This window comes from Rutilus rutilus, assembly GCF_951802725.1.
Source record: "Rutilus rutilus genome assembly, chromosome: 16".
In the NCBI taxonomy this organism is placed as follows: domain Eukaryota; kingdom Metazoa; phylum Chordata; class Actinopteri; order Cypriniformes; family Leuciscidae; genus Rutilus; species Rutilus rutilus.
The window spans coordinates 24,887,751-24,909,978 of NC_140224.1; the positions used below are offsets into that span (position 1 = coordinate 24,887,751).

At 38.5% G+C, this 22,228-nt stretch overlaps 1 protein-coding gene across 3 annotated transcripts in view; it reads right to left on the reverse strand.

Annotated features, from left to right (window-relative positions):
• zeb1b (zinc finger E-box binding homeobox 1b) overlaps positions 1–22,228 on the reverse strand; it is a 58,313-nt gene that overhangs the window by 12,872 nt on the left and 23,213 nt on the right. For all 3 annotated transcript variants that reach the window (XM_084434533.1, XM_084434531.1, XM_084434532.1), the window contains exon 2: positions 2,298–2,465. Coding sequence is in view for 2 of the 3 variants with exons in the window: in XM_084434531.1 (XP_084290657.1) it covers positions 2,298–2,465 (168 nt within the window). In the remaining variant the exon portion in view is untranslated. The remainder of the gene's footprint in view (positions 1–2,297; positions 2,466–22,228) is intronic.

Here is a 22,228-nt window from a genome sequence, read left to right on the forward strand (position 1 = left end):
CTGAAGCTATGAAATGAAGGAGAAAAGGTGCAACAGGTGCTTGGATCCTGTGCTGTAACATGTTAAAAGGAAGAACACGCAAAGAATTCTGGGAAAACATTAGAGACTTACAACAACACTTTATTGAAAGAACACTCTACATACAACAGAGAGGCAACAGACGGACAAAGAAAGACTACAAAGAGATGAAGGTGGTATGGAGGTAAAAAGAAATATTCAAGAGAGAGAGAGAGAGAGCGAGAGTGTAGTCCCTTTCTCTTAACTCAGGTTTCTGTGAAGTGTTTAATGTTTGGAGAGCTCTGCCAAAAACAATGACTTTCTCCTTCACTGAAGCTTCATCCTGCAGAGAACTGACAGAGAAGCCGGGAGAGAGGAATGAATGAATGAATGGATACTGGCAGAAATTAAAATGACAGAGAACTATGAATTTCTGGAGCAAACCTACAAATACAGAGTGGAGAGAAAATGTACTGAATGAAAAAACTGAACGCGATGCTGCTGTGCAAGCAGTTGCTGTGGTTATAGCAGCGGTATATTACCTGCCATGATGCCTGCGTCCCGCAACACTAAACTTAATGCACAATAGCATGCTGGTAGCTCACACACAACAGACTTTGTGTTCACCTTTTCCAGCATAAACAATCCCCACACTGCAGGCAATACATATTAACCCAAGAACAGGAGAAATGCCTTTCGTAAAAAGAGAAAAGAGCTCTATTGTATCCCAGTCACCTTCTATCAAGATAGATCATTATCCAGTTAGAGCCAAGATTTCAACATCACAATAAAAACTAGGTCTACATTTTCTGAAGAAAATACCTGTGCTTGAAAGGCAGCAAAAGAATGGTGTTGAATTTTGTCTCTAAAGGAGATTACAGTTCACGTACCCTTAAAATAACGTTTGTGTAAGTGTAATAACGTTAATGATGACCGACTAGAAGCTGTTGGTAACTGACTAGTCAATTTGAAAAGTCAACTAGTTTATCTACAGGATATCCACAATTTCTGACTAATGAATTCACATGTTTTTTTTTTCTAATGTTTTCCCCATGATTTTTTTTTTATTATTCTAGTCTTAGATTGCGGAGACATTAGCAAAATTTCTGTGAAATTTCACTGACAAAAACTTTGTCCATTGCCAGTAATAGTGAGGCAGAAGTCACCAAACCAAGCTGCTTTCGGATAGTCGATGCAGTTAAATCCGTTGCCAAATCTGTGTAGGAAAATCTTTTGCCTTCACATGAAATTCCAGATGCATGGATTCCTACTGAAATGACTGAATTTTGCCTCGAAAATTAGCTGAACAACAGTAAACGTGACTGCACCTTAAGAGAGATTAGAGTTCATATCTCTTTAATAAACCATAAAACCTGAAAGTGTGATGATGCTGATGACTGTTAACTATTTGCGAAACAACTCACTAGTCAATTTGTAAAGTCAACTAATTTATCTATAGGGTTCCCACATTCTTTGACCAACGAATTCCCATTTCTTTTCTTATGTGATAATAAGATGAATATTTTACCAAAGTCCCTTTCAAGGAAAGTCTGTTCACTCAGAGGCCATATTTGCAATGCCAAGTCCTATCTATTTGAATGGGGGAATACTGAAATCTCAAAAACTGATTGCCGAACTCACATTTAAATAACATATTTTAAATCAACAACAAAATCTGACATGAATTGTCTCATAAATGTTGCTTCTTATGTTCAAATAGTGTTTTTAAAGCTTATTTTTCAGGCTAAACCTGGCAATGTGCATGTGCAGTCCTAAGCGAGCGTCTCAGGTTTACATGGGAAGTGATTGGCTCTTTTATTTAGAAGGTGGGACGTATTCCGCCATATAGATGAGTAATCGTCTTTGCATATCTATAGTCTTTGATTTTATTCCTGCGTTAGATTTTCTCAGCATTTATCATATTTTTTATATATGCTTTAATTAGTGTGATGACAGTAAGCTTTTAGACAGTTTACATAGCAAACCCTCACGGAAAAGCACCGCAGCTACAGCCATACACATTCAGACAGACGTATTTGGCTGTTGCGTCACGTCTAGCATGTCTAGCACTGTTTTTGGAGCATCCTGTCACAAGCTTTGCCATTTTGAAACAGCATGTCAATTTAAAAATAGTCTAACTTTTAAAATATGCACTTGAAACACCTGCGTTCTGTTACATCTAGCTGTTTTTGAACATGTCCTATGTAAACACTTGGCTGATCAGGATCAGATGAACCCAAAATGAGACTCAATATACAGAGAGTTCTTGATAACGACATGTCTCAATGAGGCGGGCTTACCATCATCCCATCTGCCGTCCGGGTCGGCGGCCCCATTGGGGTCATCGTCAGGGGCCACGCTGTCACAGTCAGCCCCGTCCAGGAGACTCCCTTCCTCCTCCACAATGTGAAGCTTATCTTCATCATCTGAGTCTGACTGGCCCTCCAGCACATGACTGTAGTTACTCACTGCAGAGACAGAGAAAACACAACACTTAAAGTGAATGCTAACACATGGAGCCTGCAAATGCTTGCAAACCACAAAAGGGTTGATGAAACCCTCAAGATTTGGAAAGACGCTGTTGGTATAAATGACTACAAGATAGAGCCAGACAATATTAAAGAGAGACACAGCAGCTCAGATGAAGCCCATTGTTGAAGCGGGAGAGATGACTGAAGAGATGTAGAGAGATGAAGTGTACTTAAGGGAATAATTCAATTAAATACCAAATAGTAGTGGAGCAGTTCCTGTGTCTTTCAGTGAGCCAATGAAACAAGACAAAGAATCACTCGAGATTGAATCAATAAATCAGAATGGCTTGTGTTAAAACCATTTGTGGCCAAACGGTTCAGTGTGGACATGGCCAGACACTGTAATCATATCATCTCAAATGTGAAATGACGATCAAGGTGCTATAATAGTGAGATCATTTACCATACAACACAAGAAACATGTTTTTTTATTGTTGTGCAATCGGAAAAAAAAGGCCTTTTGTAACGTTTAAATGCCTGTTTACTTTTTTGACAAAGAGGAGGGACTGGTTGACCTCCATTTCAGCAGCACAGAAAAAAGAAAGAGAGATCGAGCTAAAACACCATTGATTTTCTGTATCAGGCCAGACGACCTTAATTAGTAATGTATGTGTTTGCATGCTAGGCTAAGTGTGATTTGACATTCTATTAAAACAGCGGATGACGGAGTGGTAAGCTCGCCCAACAAGTTCTCATTCGTTAAAGGTAAGTGCTGGCAGGACAAGGCCTCTAATGGAGCATGCATAAATCAAGAGGAGGTTAAGATGCTCAGATTTATAAATTCAGCTAAAAGAAAGACAGTTTCAAACACAGTGACAGGAAAAATCCAGCACTTCTATGTGTTTCGGATGAAGAGTTTGTGGCCACCTGAGGAATCTGTATTACTGTTATTCTGAAAATTGTCATCATTTACTAACCCTTATGTCAGTCTTTCTCTTGAGGAACAAAAGAAGATATTTTGAAAAAATCAAATAAAATAGTGTCCATGGTCAATGGGGTCCAAACAGTTGAAGCATTCTTCAAGATATCTTCTTTTATATTCCACAGAAGAAAGAAAGTCTTTGGAGTAACATGAAGGTAAGTCAATTATGCACACATTTTTGGGTGATCTATCTCTTTGATTGGTAAAAAAAAAAGAGCAAATTTTCCAATACAGATATTTACACATTAAATGTACATGACACAAAAGACGGGAAGTAATTATCATGGTAATGTATGTGAATCATTGTTGACCATACACAGCAGGTGTGTACTTTTTGCAGGGAAAGAAATAGGTGTGTAGAAGAGCCTTCCTCTCCATCCTCCTCCTCTCTCTCTCTCTCCATTTCTCTCGCCGTTCTCGCTCTCTGTCATTCTTCTTTTCCACTCATCTAAGTACCTCTCTCTGGCCAAATCAATTTTCCTTTGAGAGGAGCAAAGTCAGCAGAGGGGCTGGCCGTAGATTCTCTCCACACACACACACACACACACACACACACACACACACACACACACACACACACAATATCTCTTCTACCGGGCTTATCTGGCACATTTACATTCAGCTGATTTTGTGCTTTTTGTTGCACTCTTTAACCAACTCTCTCTCTCTCTCTCTCTCTCTCTCTCTCTCTCTTCCTCTCACACTCTCAATCTTCTTTTATTTCTCTGGCCTGTACTTTCATTCTCCACCTGTTCTGGGCATGTACAAACCTCTTAACCTCTTTCTTTCTCTCTATCTCACACTCCATCTTTGGTTTTAAGGTCATGGATCACAGAAAAGACCTGTGGCATGTCTATGTATGTACCTGAAAGTAGAGTCTCGACATGTGCCGTGATTGAAAACTGCTGTCTATAGCGAAATGAAAAGAAAAAAAATCACAATCATAAAGATAGTTCCATCGCTCACTAGCCACAAGTTCTGTCAAACCTATCCGAGTGATGCACGGATCACCACAACAGTCAATTCGGTGTACTGTGAAGGAGATGCTACCAATCCCATCAGGCTGTTCAGCCAAGGGAAGCAAACGGTGTGGCTAGTCAGCAGAAGACAGAAGTAAAGGGACAGCAGAGAGTGTGTGAGCTCACTGTGAATGATCCGTGACAAACAGCCACGAGCCTTGTTCCGCCGTTCCACATGAGAGATTTCATTACAGCCTTCAGGAGGTACACACAGGAAAAGTGACTAAACAAACGGTTTACCGAGAAAGGAATAGCTCACATTATGCTGGAGCTGTAAACTAAAACGGTGTGAAGGCACGGGAAAAACAAACTGTCCTAAATAAAAAAAACACAGCATAAAACATTCAACATCTGTACCTTAAGTAGAGAGGTTAGAGGTCAGTGTCCCCTGTATTTCTGATCAAATAAATGCAGCCTTGGTGAGCATAAGATACTTATTTCAAAACTCGTAGGGTATATGGATTGTACACATTAAAATATACAACTGCCATAATATTTTAGGAAGAAAGTTCCTCACAAGGTGATATACATATTTTCCAAAACCCTGTAATAGGGAAAAAACAGGAAATGATGATGGAAAGGGATACTGAACTACAGCACATTGTATTTTTAGCATGTGCGCTAACCACCAGGCCAAGGCTCTACTATTACTCAGTTATATAAATGCTTGCTAAATGTACTTCCTACAGTATTTCTCAAAATATCACATACACTTGTCCAAATACAAACATTGACATTCCACCGAAACATTCAATGGTCTTTGCATGTGTTGCCGGCATGCACAGCACTATGAATATGTCAAGTCAGCCTATGAAACCATTAGCCTAATGAGTCTACATTCCTACAGGTCAATCAGTTTTCCAGCTAGGCCTCAACTATGGATTTTACAATCAACCTAGTGAGGTGATATGTTGACTGGGCAAAAACTGGACTCCAATCTGCTACTCTGTAGGCTACCTGCAAGATAAAGCCTGTATTCCCAGAACTCCAGGTGATTCTCCGAAGCAAACATGTTCGAGACCACTTAATAGGGCACTGCAGTGATATCTGTCAAGGCACACAGATAAATGCCTATTAAAGAGTTCCCTAAATGAGTACACATACACAACCCGAATCACCTGGGTAGAGGTCAACTGCTTGTTAGCAGTACAGTACATCAAAAATAGAGACTTTAAATAATGAATTGAACTTTCTTCTTTCTAAACTTCAGCTCAGATAAAAGACAGATGAGACTTTGAGGCAGACAAGAGTTATTGATTTGTCATTTAGGAAGGTGAGCTGCAGGTTTCCCATGAGTCTTTGCCACTTACAACATTCTCATCTGCTACTTGCCCTCTCAATCTCTATGTAGAGGTTATTCAAGCACAAGCATGGCGTGATTTAAACAAGACATGTTGCTGGTTCAAAATTAACAAATCTAGCAATACACCGATATTAATATTAATATCTAAAAACAAAAATCTGTCATTTTAAATGATACAAGTGAATTTAGGCATCAAAATATTATAATGTACAGTATGAAAATGGATATAATTTTGTTATATTTGTAAATTATTACATTTTACAGTGTTAATAAATTCAAATGGTTTTAAAGATTAACTTTAAGGTAGCGTAAGATGAGTGCAAAGGTAATCTAAATGTAAAAACGGGTTTATATATATATATATATATATATATATATATATATATATGTGTGTGTGTGTGTGTGTGTGTGTATATATATATATACACATATACATATTATATATATATATATATATGTATATATATATATATATAAATCTTACCAACCCCACATTTAGGATGGTATTTATACTCTAACAACCGATACCGATCTCTAAAATCTAACGATATGGTACATGAATGAAAACATAAATTATCTGACACTTGTATAGTTTGCCACTCTGAGAAGATACATAGAATTAGCCAGTAAGAATCAAATGTGCTAAGAGAACAAACAGTGCGTTAAATCTTTCAGGAGTGTCTCTCTCCTGGAACACTCTCTGCAGAGCATATTAATCATTGTGGCCTGTGGTGTAAGAAAATAATCACTGGGGCACACTGATACCTCGGTCAGGATTCTGTTCATGGGATTTATCACCAATGAAGGGATCTTGAGGGGGGCACAAGAGCAGTAAATTACAGCATGCTTTCCTCTTCACAGCAACAGCCACGTTTACCTCCCAAAGTCCTGAGCTTTGTATGGAAAGTAACTTGTTGTATACCTGTAAGTCTGCCCGAACCAACATATGACAACACGAGCTGGATGATCTCTACAAAAAAACCCCAAAAAAACGTAATGGCCTATAATTGAGTTTCCATTGCAAACACAGTTGCCTTTAGAGCTTATGAACGTGTTTTTTTTCCCAAAGCTATCTTTGCGGCGAGAGAATGGCTGTTTGTTTTAGAAGGAGGCTACAGTAAGAATGGATAGCTGGGTTTTTTCACTCGTTTGTTCGTCCAGGAGTGAGAGAGCTTCTAGTTCGCTCCTCCAACCCCGGTGAGAGAAGCTATGCATGGAATGTCCAATCATAACACTCTCCCTCAGTGGCTGGACCATAACGACAGATCGCTGTGTCGGCTTTTTTTTTTAACCTTCATTACAACAGGAACATACTGCACTGTTGCTTTTCAACTGCAAAGACTAATTAGTGGTGCATGTTACTGTTGCTCACATAGCTTTAGCGATTTAAACAAACCTATAAGTATTCAACTTTGGTGCGCAACTAGACTAGAACTTGAATGATTCCTCAAATCATCATTTTGATGAGGATAGGTGTGCTGTTACTTTGTTTGATTTGACAGACAATAGCTGGGTTTCCACCCAAACATGAAGCGAATATTTTCAAAGTTTGGAGAAGAAAAAAAAAAAAAAAAAAAAAAAAAGCTAATTAGGTGAATTTCCATCAAGTTTTTTGAGCGGATGACTGTGGTATTGGTAACCTAGTAACAAACAGTAAATAAAACACCATAAGCGGAAACAGCCGGTTAGTCACATGGGTTTAATGTTTGCTACATCAGAATTTATTCGACAAATGTGTTTCCATCTCCCATTATTTGCATTAACTCTTTTTCTCACAAGTCAAAAACCACATCAAGCAACACTTTTTGCGAATTAAGGGATTTTTTTATTTATTTGGTGTTTCCATCAATTGTTTCTGATGCGATACTTCAAAATGTGCATAAAAACAGGGTGATGGAAAAAAATCCCATTCATGTACTGAGATCTGATTTGGGGCAAAAAGCAACCCACTAGAACCCACCCAGAACACCCTTGCAACACTTTAGCACCCAACCAAGAACACTCTAGCAACCTCATGCTACCACAGAGAACACATTTGCAATGTCTGAGCAGTGAGCCCCAACCAAGTACACCCTAGCAACTACATAGCAATGCCTTAGGAACCACCTAGAACATCCTAGCAACCCCATAGCACCTTAGGAACGCCTTAGCACCCACCAAGAACAGTCACCGTGATTTTGCCAAGTAAGACAAGTCCCTGGATCAACATATTTTGTTGACCCTGGAACAACATTGCTATCTGAAAATTTAGTCCTAACCCTTTCCCTACCCCTAATACGTGAATAACACCGATGTAGTAGCACCTAACCCTGGTTGTTGGCCTAAACTTGACATAAACTTTTAACTTGTCCCTCAAATCTGATTGGTTGATTGAAATGTTGTTCCAGGATCAGTTCAGTGTTGATTCAGTTCCATTGTAAAGATCATCCATTACTAAATTAGTTCATTTCATCTATGAAGCAGTTCTGTAGAAAACAGATATGTCGTCGTCCAGCTCATTTCAGTTCAGTAAAGTCAGATCAATAATATTGTTGAATATTAAGTGTCCCAAACTAAGCAAGCCAGAGGCAACAGTGGCAAGGAACCCAAACTTTATCATGTGACAGAATGGAGAAAAAAACCTTAGGAGAAACCAGGCTCAGTCGGGGGGGGCAATTCTCCTCTGGCCAACGAATGAACACGGTGTCATTATGATTCAGACAGCATCACAAATCAGAGTTCAGATCGGGATCACAACCACCTAGCAATGCCTGAGTACCCACTGAGTAGACTCTATCAACTGCATAACATCTTAACTGCATAGTAACATCTTAGCACCCACCAAAACACACTAGTAAATGCATAGCAACCCCATAGCAAACACCTAGAGCACCCTAGAATCCACAGTGAAAAACTTTAGAAACCTCACTGCGACTGCGCATAGCAACACCTTAGCAACCACTCAGAACTCTTTAAGAACCCCATAGCGAAAATCTAGTTAGCCCTGTACAAGCCATTTTGTAATACGAGTACCTGTGAAGAGGATGATGGGAAATCAAACTTGCTGAGTGAATGGATCCTGATGGATGTTCCTGTCATTAACTGTAACATTTGTAAAGCAGCTCTAATAATTGTACAACGCATAGCTGGATTTGTCATAGTGTGAAGAATGTATCCATACAGCTGCGTTGGAGGAATGAAGACAAACCCTGTGCTACAACTGACCTATATATAAACCAAAGCTTCAATACACACAAACACACACTTTTCTGTTTTTCTTTTTGAAAACTGAAAAATAACAAAGCAGAACTAGAAAAGTGCAGTAAACCCTTCTGGACCATGCATGTTCTGAATGAATGGCAATCCTTTATTACACACAAACTCTTTTTTTTTTTCACTGGCAAACACACACAGTGTGTCACAGGCTTCAAACCACATCCCCACCCAGCATTCTTTTCTCTTGCACACACTTTAACCACAACAAGACAGAGCCATTACATCAAACAAAAGCCTGTCACCGCACACATCTCTGTGCGTCTGGGGAGTGTGCAAACCCACTCCAGAGAAAGACTCGGATTCCACATGCGGCCTGTATCATTATGTTTCTGTTCTCTGTTTTCAGAGGCTGGGCTTTGGGCTGCACACTCTGCTCTGGGCTGTAGGGGGCGACCTGTTCCCTAGGAGATGTCATCGAGGCAAAAGAAGCAGATGGAACACAGCATGGCCCCATTTGTAAAGCATTTAGAATTCATGTGATGTGCGTCTCCGTTCCTGATGTCAGAGAGGAAGAGAGATGGGAAAAATATGGATGCGCCGCTATAAAAATTCTGGCTGAGATCAATAAGCTGATAATTAATTTCATGTCAAAGCCTGATAAATTTCTAAAATATCTAAAAATAAAAAATGTAAGAAAAATTACTAATATTTTGGCTATAAATAAATTCAAATCAGTAATGTGAAGGATCAACTACTTAATTTAGTATGGAAAAACATGAAACATTTTTGCTTTCTGAAATGAAAAACAAAAAAGTGGAAAGTAGAGTTCAAGGAGTTACAGGCTAAAATACTTTTTGTTGGTCAGTCTGTTTACTGTTGCAAATTATAGTTGCACTCTAAAATATAAAAATTGATATTTAGAAAATATTTTAATATCATAGTAATATTTTATAATATTTATCTAAATATGATATATTATAAATATATAATAAATAAATAATATATAATAAATACACTAAGTTACAAGACTATTTATGTCTATCTTATGTTTATGTGGTATATGTGCCCTTAACTGGGCAGCGTACTTAAACCATCCTTCAAGTTAGAACTTCAAGACAGAAAAAGTAATCAAAAACAGGTTGAAACAAGAGTCTAAAATTAAATCTCCAATACTGACTACAAGCAGTGACCAATAGGGTGCATCCCTATGGAAAGAAGATCAAGTCAAAGTGGTATACCGATATATTTAAACCTGTTTCCTGCAAGAGCACCATGGCACAACCTAGGCTACAGATGCATTGCAACTTAACTGAAAGTACATAATATTCACACTCCTACATCTCATTCTCTTTGCTTTCCCATTTTTTCCTTCCCACTTCCTGCCCTCTGGGAGTCAGTACACACATGTCATGAATGGTGGTGGCGCCACTTGTCCTGCTAAGAGCGTCACTTCACAAGTGCATCATTATCCAGCCAATGCTAAAAAGCTAATTAGCCGCAGCAGGCTGTCTATATTCATCGAAGAAGAGCACATGTCAAACACAAACACATTGCTAATGTACACTTCGCTTGACTGCAGGTTCATATGAGTGATAAACGTGTTAACATTGATGTGCTAAGAGAAGGAATGCATAGCGAGGAATACATGCGTGTTAGTGTGTGTGTGTGTGTGTGCTTGAGCAAGGGCGACTTTGAGAATTCATGAGGTGTGTCTGGCCTTCACATGAGAGTATGTGAGTGTATTTTGAGCTAATCTTGCTCAGCGCAACTGGGTTCTTCTAAATAAGGTCAGAGAGTGCGGTCATACCTGCACTATGATAACAGACCGCACAGCTTCAGTTCGTCAGCTCTTACTTTAGCATGTTTACGTTTGAGGTAAGACCGACTCCATTCACAGGCATAATACATGTGGTGGACTAATTTAAACTCTAAACTTAGTGTCCGAGAGAAAGTTATACCGGTAAGTGTGAGTTTCATGGCAGTGCATTACCTGTTAGTGAAAGCATGGGCGGTATGTTGTGGCACTTGTGCATTATCAGAGCCTGCTCTGTGTCTGTGTCTGTGCAGTGCTAGACTTTGTGTCTGTTCGTGTGTGTGTTTGTGCTTCACCGGTCTGTAGATATAAAGAGGAAACATCTGTTGTGCCTGCTGGGTAGTCAGTCAGTCTTGTACCTGCAGATATGGTTCACTAAACTAAACCTTCCTTCGTGTATTTTCACAACCTTCTCTCTCTCTCTCTCCTCCCACTCGTCCCTCCATCAGATCTGCCTCCCTCTATCCTCACACTCGTCTTCATAAGCAGATCAGACAGAGGTTCAGTGCCGCCCATGGTCAGCGTGCTGGATTTAGACGCTAACATAACACTTTGTTTAGGGTGGGAAAGTCCCATCGCCAAGGTAACCCTACCAAAATTAACACAAGAAAGCACCAAACTGTTGTATGAGAACACAGAGACATTACCACCCACCTGTGTCAACAGGAAATGGGGATTTCTCTCTCTCCCACTCAAATGCAACAGATGAGATATATACGTTAAATATATATTTATCCTTTCAGTCATCAATCCACAGGCATTGTCTGCATTTGTTTTGGGGGGAAAGTGTGAAGAATTCTGTGAAATGGATTTAAATGGTAAAATGTGATTTAAATGGTTTAAATATGGTTAAATGGGTTACAGACACTACTAAAGATAAGCACAATAAGTCACAAATGATAAGCTTTAAGTGTCTTTACTGTTTAGCGGTGAGATTAAATAGAAAGCTAATGGAAACTTGACTTTCATGTCTTTCTCTTACTGTGCTTTGATTTGCCAACATTTTCAACCAAATGTTATAGGCCTATAGATTTCAATATAAATATTTCTCATCCAATTCTTTCCAAAACCAAATGATCTGAGTCACAATACTTAAAAAAATATATATTTCTCTTAAGCATTAGAATTTTAGGGGGAGGAAACGCTGAAACTAAGTTGATATTTCAATGAAACATAACTGCGAACACATAAACCTCCTGAGCTATAAAATGTTCCTCTGTGTACAAGTTTCCCTGTTTGGTGGTTTTTCCAGAGATGTAATTGTGTCTGCTCACTCTCTTGGACACACACTGTCAAAAAGTTTTAATCTATGAAATAATCAATAAAAAAAACAAGTGAATGAGGCAGTGGTGTCTAGACAAAACATTGAACAGTCTGCCTGACTGACTAACTCAACCAAACTGAACAGAACACATAGATACACTTATTTATGCACACATCCAAACCAACACACACACACACACACACACACACACACACACACAGAGAGAGAGAGAGAGAGAGAGAGAGAGAGAGAAATATATTCAGATGCTCTTCAAATGACTAATCGTGTCTGAGTCACACTGTGTGTGTGTGTGTGTGTGTATGTGTGTGTGTGTGTATGCAGGGCATTTTCCAGACAGCACATAAGTTTAGTCAGACAAAAGGACAGAATATTTTGTTATGAAGACAACCTAATCATGTTAAAAAAATATTTTAAAAGATAAAGTTCTGATCCTGGATATTGTTTGGCCGAGCTGTTTGTTTCCAGCCATGATGCAGTCTCATTTCATTATTTATATATTGTGTGCTTTTTTTTAATATTTTCAATTAGCTTTTATTTTTATATTTTTGGTTTTCATTTTAATTTTAGTAAAATTTTTAGTAAGTTTATTCTGTGCTTTTGTCATTTATAATTTTGTAATTATATTTATCTAAAATGTTATTTTAGTTTTAAATGTAATAATTTTAGTACTTCAATTTAAACTCATTTCCGTTAGCTGCCAAGGTAACATTTCCAATATCCATTTACATTTTTTAAGTTTAATATTTATATTTAATTTTATTTCAGCTTTATTTCAATGACCAAAAATTGAAATGGTTTTAGTTTTAGTTAACAATAACACTGTTGTGATAGGCTACAGCACAAAAATATAATAATGATGACATCAGTCAAATACAGCATTTTGATTGGCTGGTGCTTTTCTCTCTCAATTGCTCATTCTAATGCAGCACATCTAGGCTGAAAACACCTTAAACCGGATTAAACTGGTCTAGACAGACAGGAGGCCCAGTCACAGTCTCAGCTGTTGGATTGTGGGAACAGGTGAAGTCTGCAGCAAGGATGACTATTCTTGTTAATGGGGCGCTGGGGATGGGGGAGGGGGAACAGATAAACGGTCCCTCTTTTTCCGACCTAAAATATTCAAAATGACATTATTCAGCGGCATTTGATCTGCGAGAGATTGGGCTGTGAGTAGATACAGCGGTTAAGAAAAAAACTGTTAACGACTTGAAAAGACAACGCATCGCTGTCAAAGTCCATATTCATCTGGACGGAGAGTTTGCCCGAGGCAGATCCTGTCACACATGGTCAGAGAAAAGAAGACTGAGAGAGAGGGGGCAGCTCAGACGCTTGTATTTAAAGGTCAGGTCTCATAAAGCTGATCATTCAGACAGCCTGACACTTTCAGAGGTGAAGAGATGCCACAGGCGTACACACACATATTCACAACACTCTCACTGGAGGCAGAGGGATGAGTCAACAAAACAACCCGAGAAACTCTCCCACGTCACACTCAGAAAAAGCACAGATCTGCAAATTTAACTCTCAGTTTGCTTCACAAACCCGTGCAACTCAATCTCTGGTGACTGTAAAGACACAACAATTATTTACACTATAGTGGTCGACAGATATGGGTTTTCATATAATGCCGAAGTAAACGTAATACAATGCAAGCGAGACATACAGAAGATAATGAAGTGAAATTAGCACAAAATGTATTCAAAATAAGTTATCTGTTGGCAAGGAACAATTTTGGACACAGTTATTGGCCGAGGGTAATAATTTGAAGATGAACTTTATCATCAACAGCCCAAATCAGATCTTAATAGATTAATCTCAATTTGCTTACTATTAAATTTACACTCCTGAGAAGACTAAGAAAGAAATTAATACTTTTACTCAGCAAGAATGCATTAAATTGATCAAAAGTGACCAACAAAAAACCTTCATTACAAATGTAATGTAAAAGATTCTTTAAGCTCTGCTATTGTCTGGCCGAGCCCCAGAAGGGTGTCTTGTTCCCGGGCAGTGAGGTGGGGTTGAGGCCCCGTCTCCTGGAGCTCACTGATCCATCCAGTGCTGCTCCATTACACACTACTAAACAGGCAGGACAGCAATCACTTACACAATCACGGGCAGCCGAGATATATCTAACCTAACCAGCCATGAGAGAGTGTGAGTGTGTGTGTGTGTGTGTGTGTGTGTGTGTGTGCTGAGACTCACAGGGAAAAGAGAAAAAAAGTGCCTGGATTGCGGTGTAGTCACTAATTACAAGAAGTGACAAGGATCAGTTGTCCTGTTTTTACTTTGATCGCCGATCACAAGATTTTAACGGCTTCCCTGCAGATACACACACAGAGCACTATTTACAGTCAACATGGAAAAACATCCTCAAACCATTTTATTTCACTAATGTGACATACTGTACTGTATTCCGAAGTGAAACATGATTTTCAACAAGAAAAATATGTGGCTTTATTCCATCAGCTATAGATTGGATTGGATGAGGCCAGGTGGTTGGGGGCGGAGCAATATGCATGAAAGATTACAAACACAAACATTTTTCTCTTTGGAAATAGCTTGGACCGATGAATAGTGAATAATAAGATCAGGAATGTGTGCAAAGAAAGTAAAGGGTCTTTTACGGTAAAAGAGATCAAATGGCTGACCGGACAGATAGATGATGTCACCAGGGACAGATATATTGACATACTGAAGCTTCTCTTTGTCTGTGACTTGTGTGCGCGTGTGTGTCAGAGAGAAAGAGAAAGATGTACACTGACAGAAATCAATGTGCACACTGACAAATCGCTCAATGTAAAACAACACAGATCTCTAATTTCCTCTCACCTTTATTAATGAGATCTCTGACCTAGACAAGCGCACGCACAAAACGTTCATTATTTGCTTTAATACGACACAGAGCTTAAATGTTGTTCTATAGAAATATAAGAGCATTTGAGAGGAGCATTTGTATTGAACTATCCACACTGCCACTGACCTAATTCTATTAGTCAATGTGACCCCGAACACAACCTTTCCTGTGATAGTTCCCAACACACACAAACACATGCACACAAGACACTTTAAAAAGATAGTGTAGTAAATAAGACAAGTTAAACATTTGTGAGCGTTTGTCCTTTAAACTTTGCGAATCCTTTGACACTTCAGGAAACTCACATATGCAGCTTTTAATAAACACAATGGGAGGGTGTGACGCAATGCTGTGCAGAGACGTGTGTGTGTTTAGTGATAGACGGTTTTGTCCCTGATTCCCACTTAAGTGCAACTTTAGGGGGAAAAGCAAAAGAAAGGAGAGGAAAGGAAAGGAGAGGACTGTACGCTTTGAAGCAGACCCAAAGGCAGTTTTGGTTTTGTTGGCACAGTTTAAAGATAAAACAAACAGGAACATCTGTAAACCCTTTTTAGTCTTGTTTTCTATTATACAACACTTAGTTTCGGTCCTCTAATCTGATTGGCTGAGAGGTGATCCAAAAGTGATGATATTTAGTATAACAGCACGTTTCACTGCAGGATTTGTCAGCAATACAAAACTGTTAATCTCGTTTTGACTTCGTTCTGAACTATTTTTGTTGGCGGAGCGAAAATGCTCACAATAACTCTACATATTGGGTCTTCTCTGATCTTCTAGTTAAATACCTAAACTATAGACAATCACTGCTTTATATTTAGAAAACAGGAACTCAAGGCACTACGCAATGTTTTCAAGTTGTAAAACTCGTCCACGTCTTTTGCCGAAATTCGTAATTAAAAGTTGAAATTTACAGGAACTCACTTGACCGTTGTGACTGTCATCAGCAACTTCTACAAATCATATATCATATATGATGAGAAAAAACGCAAGGTTTAGAGACTTGTTTTTGTTTTTTAGTTGAGCTTCTTTTTTCGAGACGCTACAAAAGACGCAAGTATAAGGGTCAAAGACTTCCGGCACATGCTTACGTAGAAATCAATGGGAAAGCAGAGCAAACGAATGCAAAAATTCTGTGTTCTGTTAATTAACACTTAGCCTAGTTCCTCAATATTTTTATAGAGGTGCATTAATATCGTGATTAAGAGACCAACAACAATTCACTTTAGTGTTGTGAAAACTGCAACCAAAAATAAATCAATGATTTTAAGGATGTGAACATCTTAGAGAAAATTCTCTAAGTCATCATTTCATAATTACAGTAATTCCAATGAGACGTGAATGCAGCACAAATCTATAAACACTGTCTAAAACCAGAGTCAGAAGAAGCATGAGTTCTTCATCAGCACCCGGAACATCATCAATAAAGAGTTCAAAGAGACGCATCGTTTGCTTTTTTATTTATTTGATGAAATGAAAAGGAAACGTGTGTATATGCGGATGAGTGGCGTGGTGTTGTAGACATGTTATTTGTCAGGAATGTGAAGCACACTCTTACTCTCATTGGACTAATGGCATTTGATTTTTGTAGCTAGGCAACACTCCCATGCGTGACATTTACCTGCCAGACCAAATAACCAAATACAAAACATTCACATACACACGCATTAACACATGCAGATGTGCACAAAAGCAAGAGGAAAACATGCAGAAAGGCCTTTGTTCATTCAAGACATTGTTGATCTGCATGATAGTCTTCGTTATCGGTGTAGCAAAGAGACCACAGAGTGTACGGAAATACACGATCATCTGCTGATCTTCATCGCACGCCTCCACACACACACCCACACACTAATGACACCACATACACAACAACCAGTGGTCAAATAGGCTAATCGCTCTCTCAAACGATCGCATTCGTTAATGCTTTCACTCTCTCACACAATTAGAGTGGAATAATAGCACCAAAAACACCGGAGCTCTGAACATCCTCTTAATCTGAGACAAACAAACAGCACGTCAGATAAACAACAGAGATTAGAGATTACAATCATCTGATTGCCGTCCCCGTCCCCGTCCCCCCCACCCACACACACACACACACTTACTCACACACTCACCTGTGGGTTTGCAGCAACAATCAGGCACAGTCTGTGAGTGTAATGATTATTACTCTAAGACATGATCTCTGGACTATAGGCCGGCATTATAAGCATGTGCTCTAAGCCATAACGAGTGTGTGTGTGTGTGAGAGAGAGAGAGAGAGAGAGAGCTTTACGACAAGGCTTAAATGCTCTACTGCACAGGGCTTGGGGGAAAAGTTGCCCCTCCTGGCACCCTCTTTTGACCCCTAATTCTCTTTTTAGACACAAAGTGAGCATAATCAACCCAGGCATTCAGTTAACACAGTATTTCTCTCTGATTTTCCCATAAACATAATAGTGACATAAACGATCGATGTGACAATAACAGCTAATTAGAAAATATTTTATGTTTAATGTAGAGTTAGAGTGGACTTGTGGAGTGGGCGGGGCTACTGACAAATTGTTCTGTTGCCTGTCGCTTATTACGGCTAGGTAAGACAAAAAAACTTTCAAATATATGAATGTCATTGCATTACAAAGAAAACATCAAAACAGCATGTATTTTAATGAAAAAACAACTCAAGTGCACTTTAGTGGAACATACTGAATGATTCACTGAACTTAACAAAATGTTTATTCCGTTAAGATACCTGAGTGAACTTGAGGCGAACTCGAAATCACTAGAAAACACCAGCTGGTTAAAAGTGGTTTAGAAAAGTGAAGTTAATTCTCTGGAAAGTTCTAGCATTACTTATTTGCACAACTTAGGTTAAATATTTGATACGAAATGCGATGAAATTCATACATTTTTAAATGCAGGTAAAAACTATTGAGGCCACTGTATAGACTCAAACATGTACCAAAACACAAAAACAGAAGTTTAGACAGTTCTGGACAGCATTAACTCGACAGGTGTGTGTGTTCTTGTATGTGTGTGATTTGTTCATTCAGCTGAATCTGTTCCCCAATGAGTCTCCACTGCCAGGGCCACGTCACACTAGAACTGTTGCTTTGACGCCTTTTCCTGTGCCATTTTACAGTCCTTCCCCCTTCCTTTTTCTATCTTTAACAACGTCTTTTCCTCACTTAAAAAGAAATCAAACAGAAACTGAACGGATGGAAGTTATCAGAACACACTAGAGCGCTACAGTATGTGTGTTTAAACCAGGTGTGCTCCAGACCTCTCCTCAATCCTCCCTGCGTCTGGATCTCATCCTCCTCTTATATCTCCAGACAGCTTTATTAAGTCAGCACAGAATCCACGATAAAGAAAAACTGTGATGTCTCTGAGCTTGCAGGAATATCTGGTGCTACTAGATGATTTATAATGAGTCAGTACCCGTAAATCCCCCTGACTTCTAATTATGGCTTTGTCTCAAAACCTGCTGCGCTGCCTATCTAGGCAGAATGGGTATGTTTTCAGAGACAGCCTGTACATCATCTTAAGTTGTTGGTATCATGAGAAGTTTCAGTGATTTGCCCCCGTAACGGCGAGTTTGAATTTGAGTTCAACTGGCGCTAATGAACCCGGTCAATCCTTCAGCTGCCATTTCCCATGACATGGTGACAAGAAAACGACATATTTCCCCTAAGTGAATAGACTGAAAGGGATGTTTTACTGGGAAAAAAGAAGAATGCATAGTGTTTGTGCTGGAGGGCATATCCTCCAGGTCTAGGAAGAGGAATAAAAAGAAAAGGAGAAGTGAAAAAAGTAGAGAGCTTGTTGACATTGGGCCCATATTTAACCGCCTACACACCAGCCTGTGCTTTGATGTAGCAGGAGAAATTAAAAAAGGGTGGAAAAGAGAACTGAAAGAGAGCAAAAGAAAGGAGCAAGAAAAAGAACAGAGAGACAAGGAAAGAAAAACACACCAAAGTCATCAACGTCTCAGTTTCAAAGTGAGAGAGAGAGAGAGGGGAGAGAGAGCAAGGTCAGGCTACCATATTAGTAACTAGGCTGAGCATCTCATGCAAGAAGATATCTTAGGCTTTTAGCATTGTGAGATGTGGCTAAGCATTACTATTACTACTGTTCAAACTTAGGGGTTCTTTCAAATCATGTAAGGTCATGTAAACTGAGGTCTTTTTCCAGGTAAACAAACTGTTTAAGAACAAAAATCATATGCGCGTCTTTTTGGACCGGAGGGGAAAAAACGAGGAAACGAAAAACCATTAAAATCTTTGTTTTTATAATAAGCTGATTTTTGATCACAATCATTAATACCTCAAATCATGCAGCTTGATGAAAAGTGCTCTATTACATTTTTTAAGCGATCAGACTTGCGTAGTGGATGATAAAACATGTCTAAAACTTAATATAATACTAGACTGATAGAGACATTAGCGGCAGCCTACCAACTATAAATATTACCTTACAAATGTCCTAGCCATTTTTCATCATACAATTATATGCCTCTTTCAGGGTGCCTGTGATTTTATGTTTGCACACAACAAATTCAACCACCTTAATAAAAGCCAATACAAAAACAACTGCATTATACTATAGTTGCATACACTACCATTCAAAAGTACTTTTCAGCATCTATAGTAATAAGTAACTTTCTTTAGCAAATTAGAATGATTTCTGAAGGATCATGTGACACTGGAGACTGGAGTAATGGCTGCTGAAAATAATGAAATAACTTTTTTAAATAGGAGTGATTTTAAATTGTAATAATATTTATTTCACAACATTACTGTTTTTACTATATTTTTTATTAATAAATGCAGTCTTGGTGAGCATAAGAGACTGCATTACTGACCCCAAACTTTTGAACAATACTGTAAAGTGTCACACATTCATTAGAGAAATGCTATTCTAACTTGTAAAATCCCATTATCTGTTTTCTAAGCGAAGAATCTGCCTCAGGTTGAGACTAGCATGAAATGTTGTTCCAAGCAGTGAACACGTGTTATTTTTCTGAGCACCAGATATAGAGGAAGAGAACAGAGAATCCAATGTCTGACTTTATTTAGCTTAACTTTCCTTCACACCGTCCCTCTCACACACACGCAGTTCATACTATCCACATCCTCTCTTCTCGTGACACTGCCACAATGGCCGAATTCCCACCAGCTCTTATCAGAGGTAATGTACTTCCTGGGTCGTGACCTTGGCAGGAAAAACCTCAACTTCCTGTTGAACTCGTCGCGACCCGATACGCTTTTTCTTGAGTTTTCCATGACGTGATGTTCCCCAGCCGTTCAAAAGAGTGGCGCACTTTCACTCCCCAAACGCTCTCACGATTTACTACTAAATGGCAGCTTAAATTTGAAGCAAGATTAATCAGGAAAAGGTCCACACTCTCAATCTAAATCTGATAACCAAGCATTTTTAGAAAAATTCGAGTATTTCAAAAAGCTCCATCAGATTATTTTGCAATAATTGAGTTATTCAAGGTTGATCTGTGCAAGTGCTGCAAAAATGTTACATGGCACATACTCTCTGAAGAGCAACTCACTTGTGCAGCTGACAGTTATTCATTTTTAATGAGAGTTAGCGATTTGAGGTGACATGAGTGACAGGAAGGATGCAACAAAGTTCCAACTTTATGCAAATGTGACGACTACCAATGGGAGTTCAGACAGTGAGGCCTGTGATTTCCGAGCTGATACATTTAGATATAGTATTTAAACAGGAACACTACTAACGGCGACTTGGCGACTTCCAGCATCTCTTTACTCACATCCATTTACTAACACACCAGCTACTTTCGATAATAGCAGTTTATGCTTGAGTGTTTACATTCCACAGTGTCTCACGTCCTTCGAAACATCAGAAGAAGAGATAGATAATGGACTATTACAACCAGACATACGCACACGCACACACACACTCAGTGACTGTTCAGTGAGGTTACAGCTATGTAACTGTCAAAGCTACACATGACATTAAGACTTCAAAGATGTCGATACACACCTGAAGGGATGACAGAATTATAATTGTTGGGTGAGCTATCCCTTTAAATTTCCTACACGCAAAGCTTTCAATCCACTTCTGTTGTTCTATTGCTTTTTTGAACAGAGCTAATGATATTTTCTATCCCCTAACCTTTCCATAAACCTCAGATTTTCATTAAGACATGTTTGTTTGTTTGTTTGTTTGTTTGTTTATTAAGCTTGGCTGGTCTTCACAAGGCACACACACATGTGGCCTGAAGCTAGATTCATATAAACCATAAAAGCTCTTTCAGGATCTAAATGACCTCAGGACCCTGACTTAATCTGTCTAAACTCAAAATATCTCACTGCCAGCCAACGACAAAAAAACGGCTATGGTTCTGTCCTGATTTCCTATTGTAAATCCCAATGCTAGCATGCCAAAATTCTTTCACTGCTCCACAACAGAGATCAAAACATCTGACATATGACAGTCAAACTCAGGATCAGTACGAGCCAGAGGGAGTGAACACAAGCACATGACAATTGCAAAAAGAGAGATAAATGTCAAAAAAGGAACTGTAGAATAATGTCATCAAAAGGAGTGTGTGTGTGAGACAGAGATGCTAACTCTAGTTTTGAAACAAAACATAAAAAGAGAAACCACTGTTTGTCATTTTACACTCATATGGGTAACACTTTATTTCAGGGTACAATTCTCACTATTAACTAGTTGCTTATTAGCATGATTTACTATGATATTGGCTGTTTATTGGTACTTATAAAGCAAATTTTACGCATGACCATATTCTACATCCCTTAATCCTACCTAATACATAAATTTAACAACTACCTTACTATAAATAAGCAGTAATTAGGAGTTTATTGAGGCAAACGTTGTAGTTAATAGTGAGAATTAGACCCTGATCTAAAGTGTGACCTTTATATGAGTCATTCTCAAGGTTTGAATACTTAGTTTGTGTCCAATTTAGATTCATTTTTCACAAGTTTCAATCTATGATTATGTTTGTTCGTAAAAAAGTAAAATAAACTGAAACAATCATAAATTGAAAGCTACTAAATTGGAATAGAAACTAGTTTCAGAATAGAAACTAAACAACAAAAAAGCTAAACTGAAACTGTAGATAAATGTCAAATGTTTTTAATCTATATAATTAGTTTCAGTTTTAAGTTTGTCAGAATATTTAGTTTTTATACAGTTTTATTTAAAAAAATCTAAACTATTTAAATCTCATGGTGATTCTATTTTTAGTTCTTGAGGCATGAACATGTTTTTAAGTTTAGTTTCAGTTTAGTTTTTCTTTATTTCAGTTCACAATAATATCCTA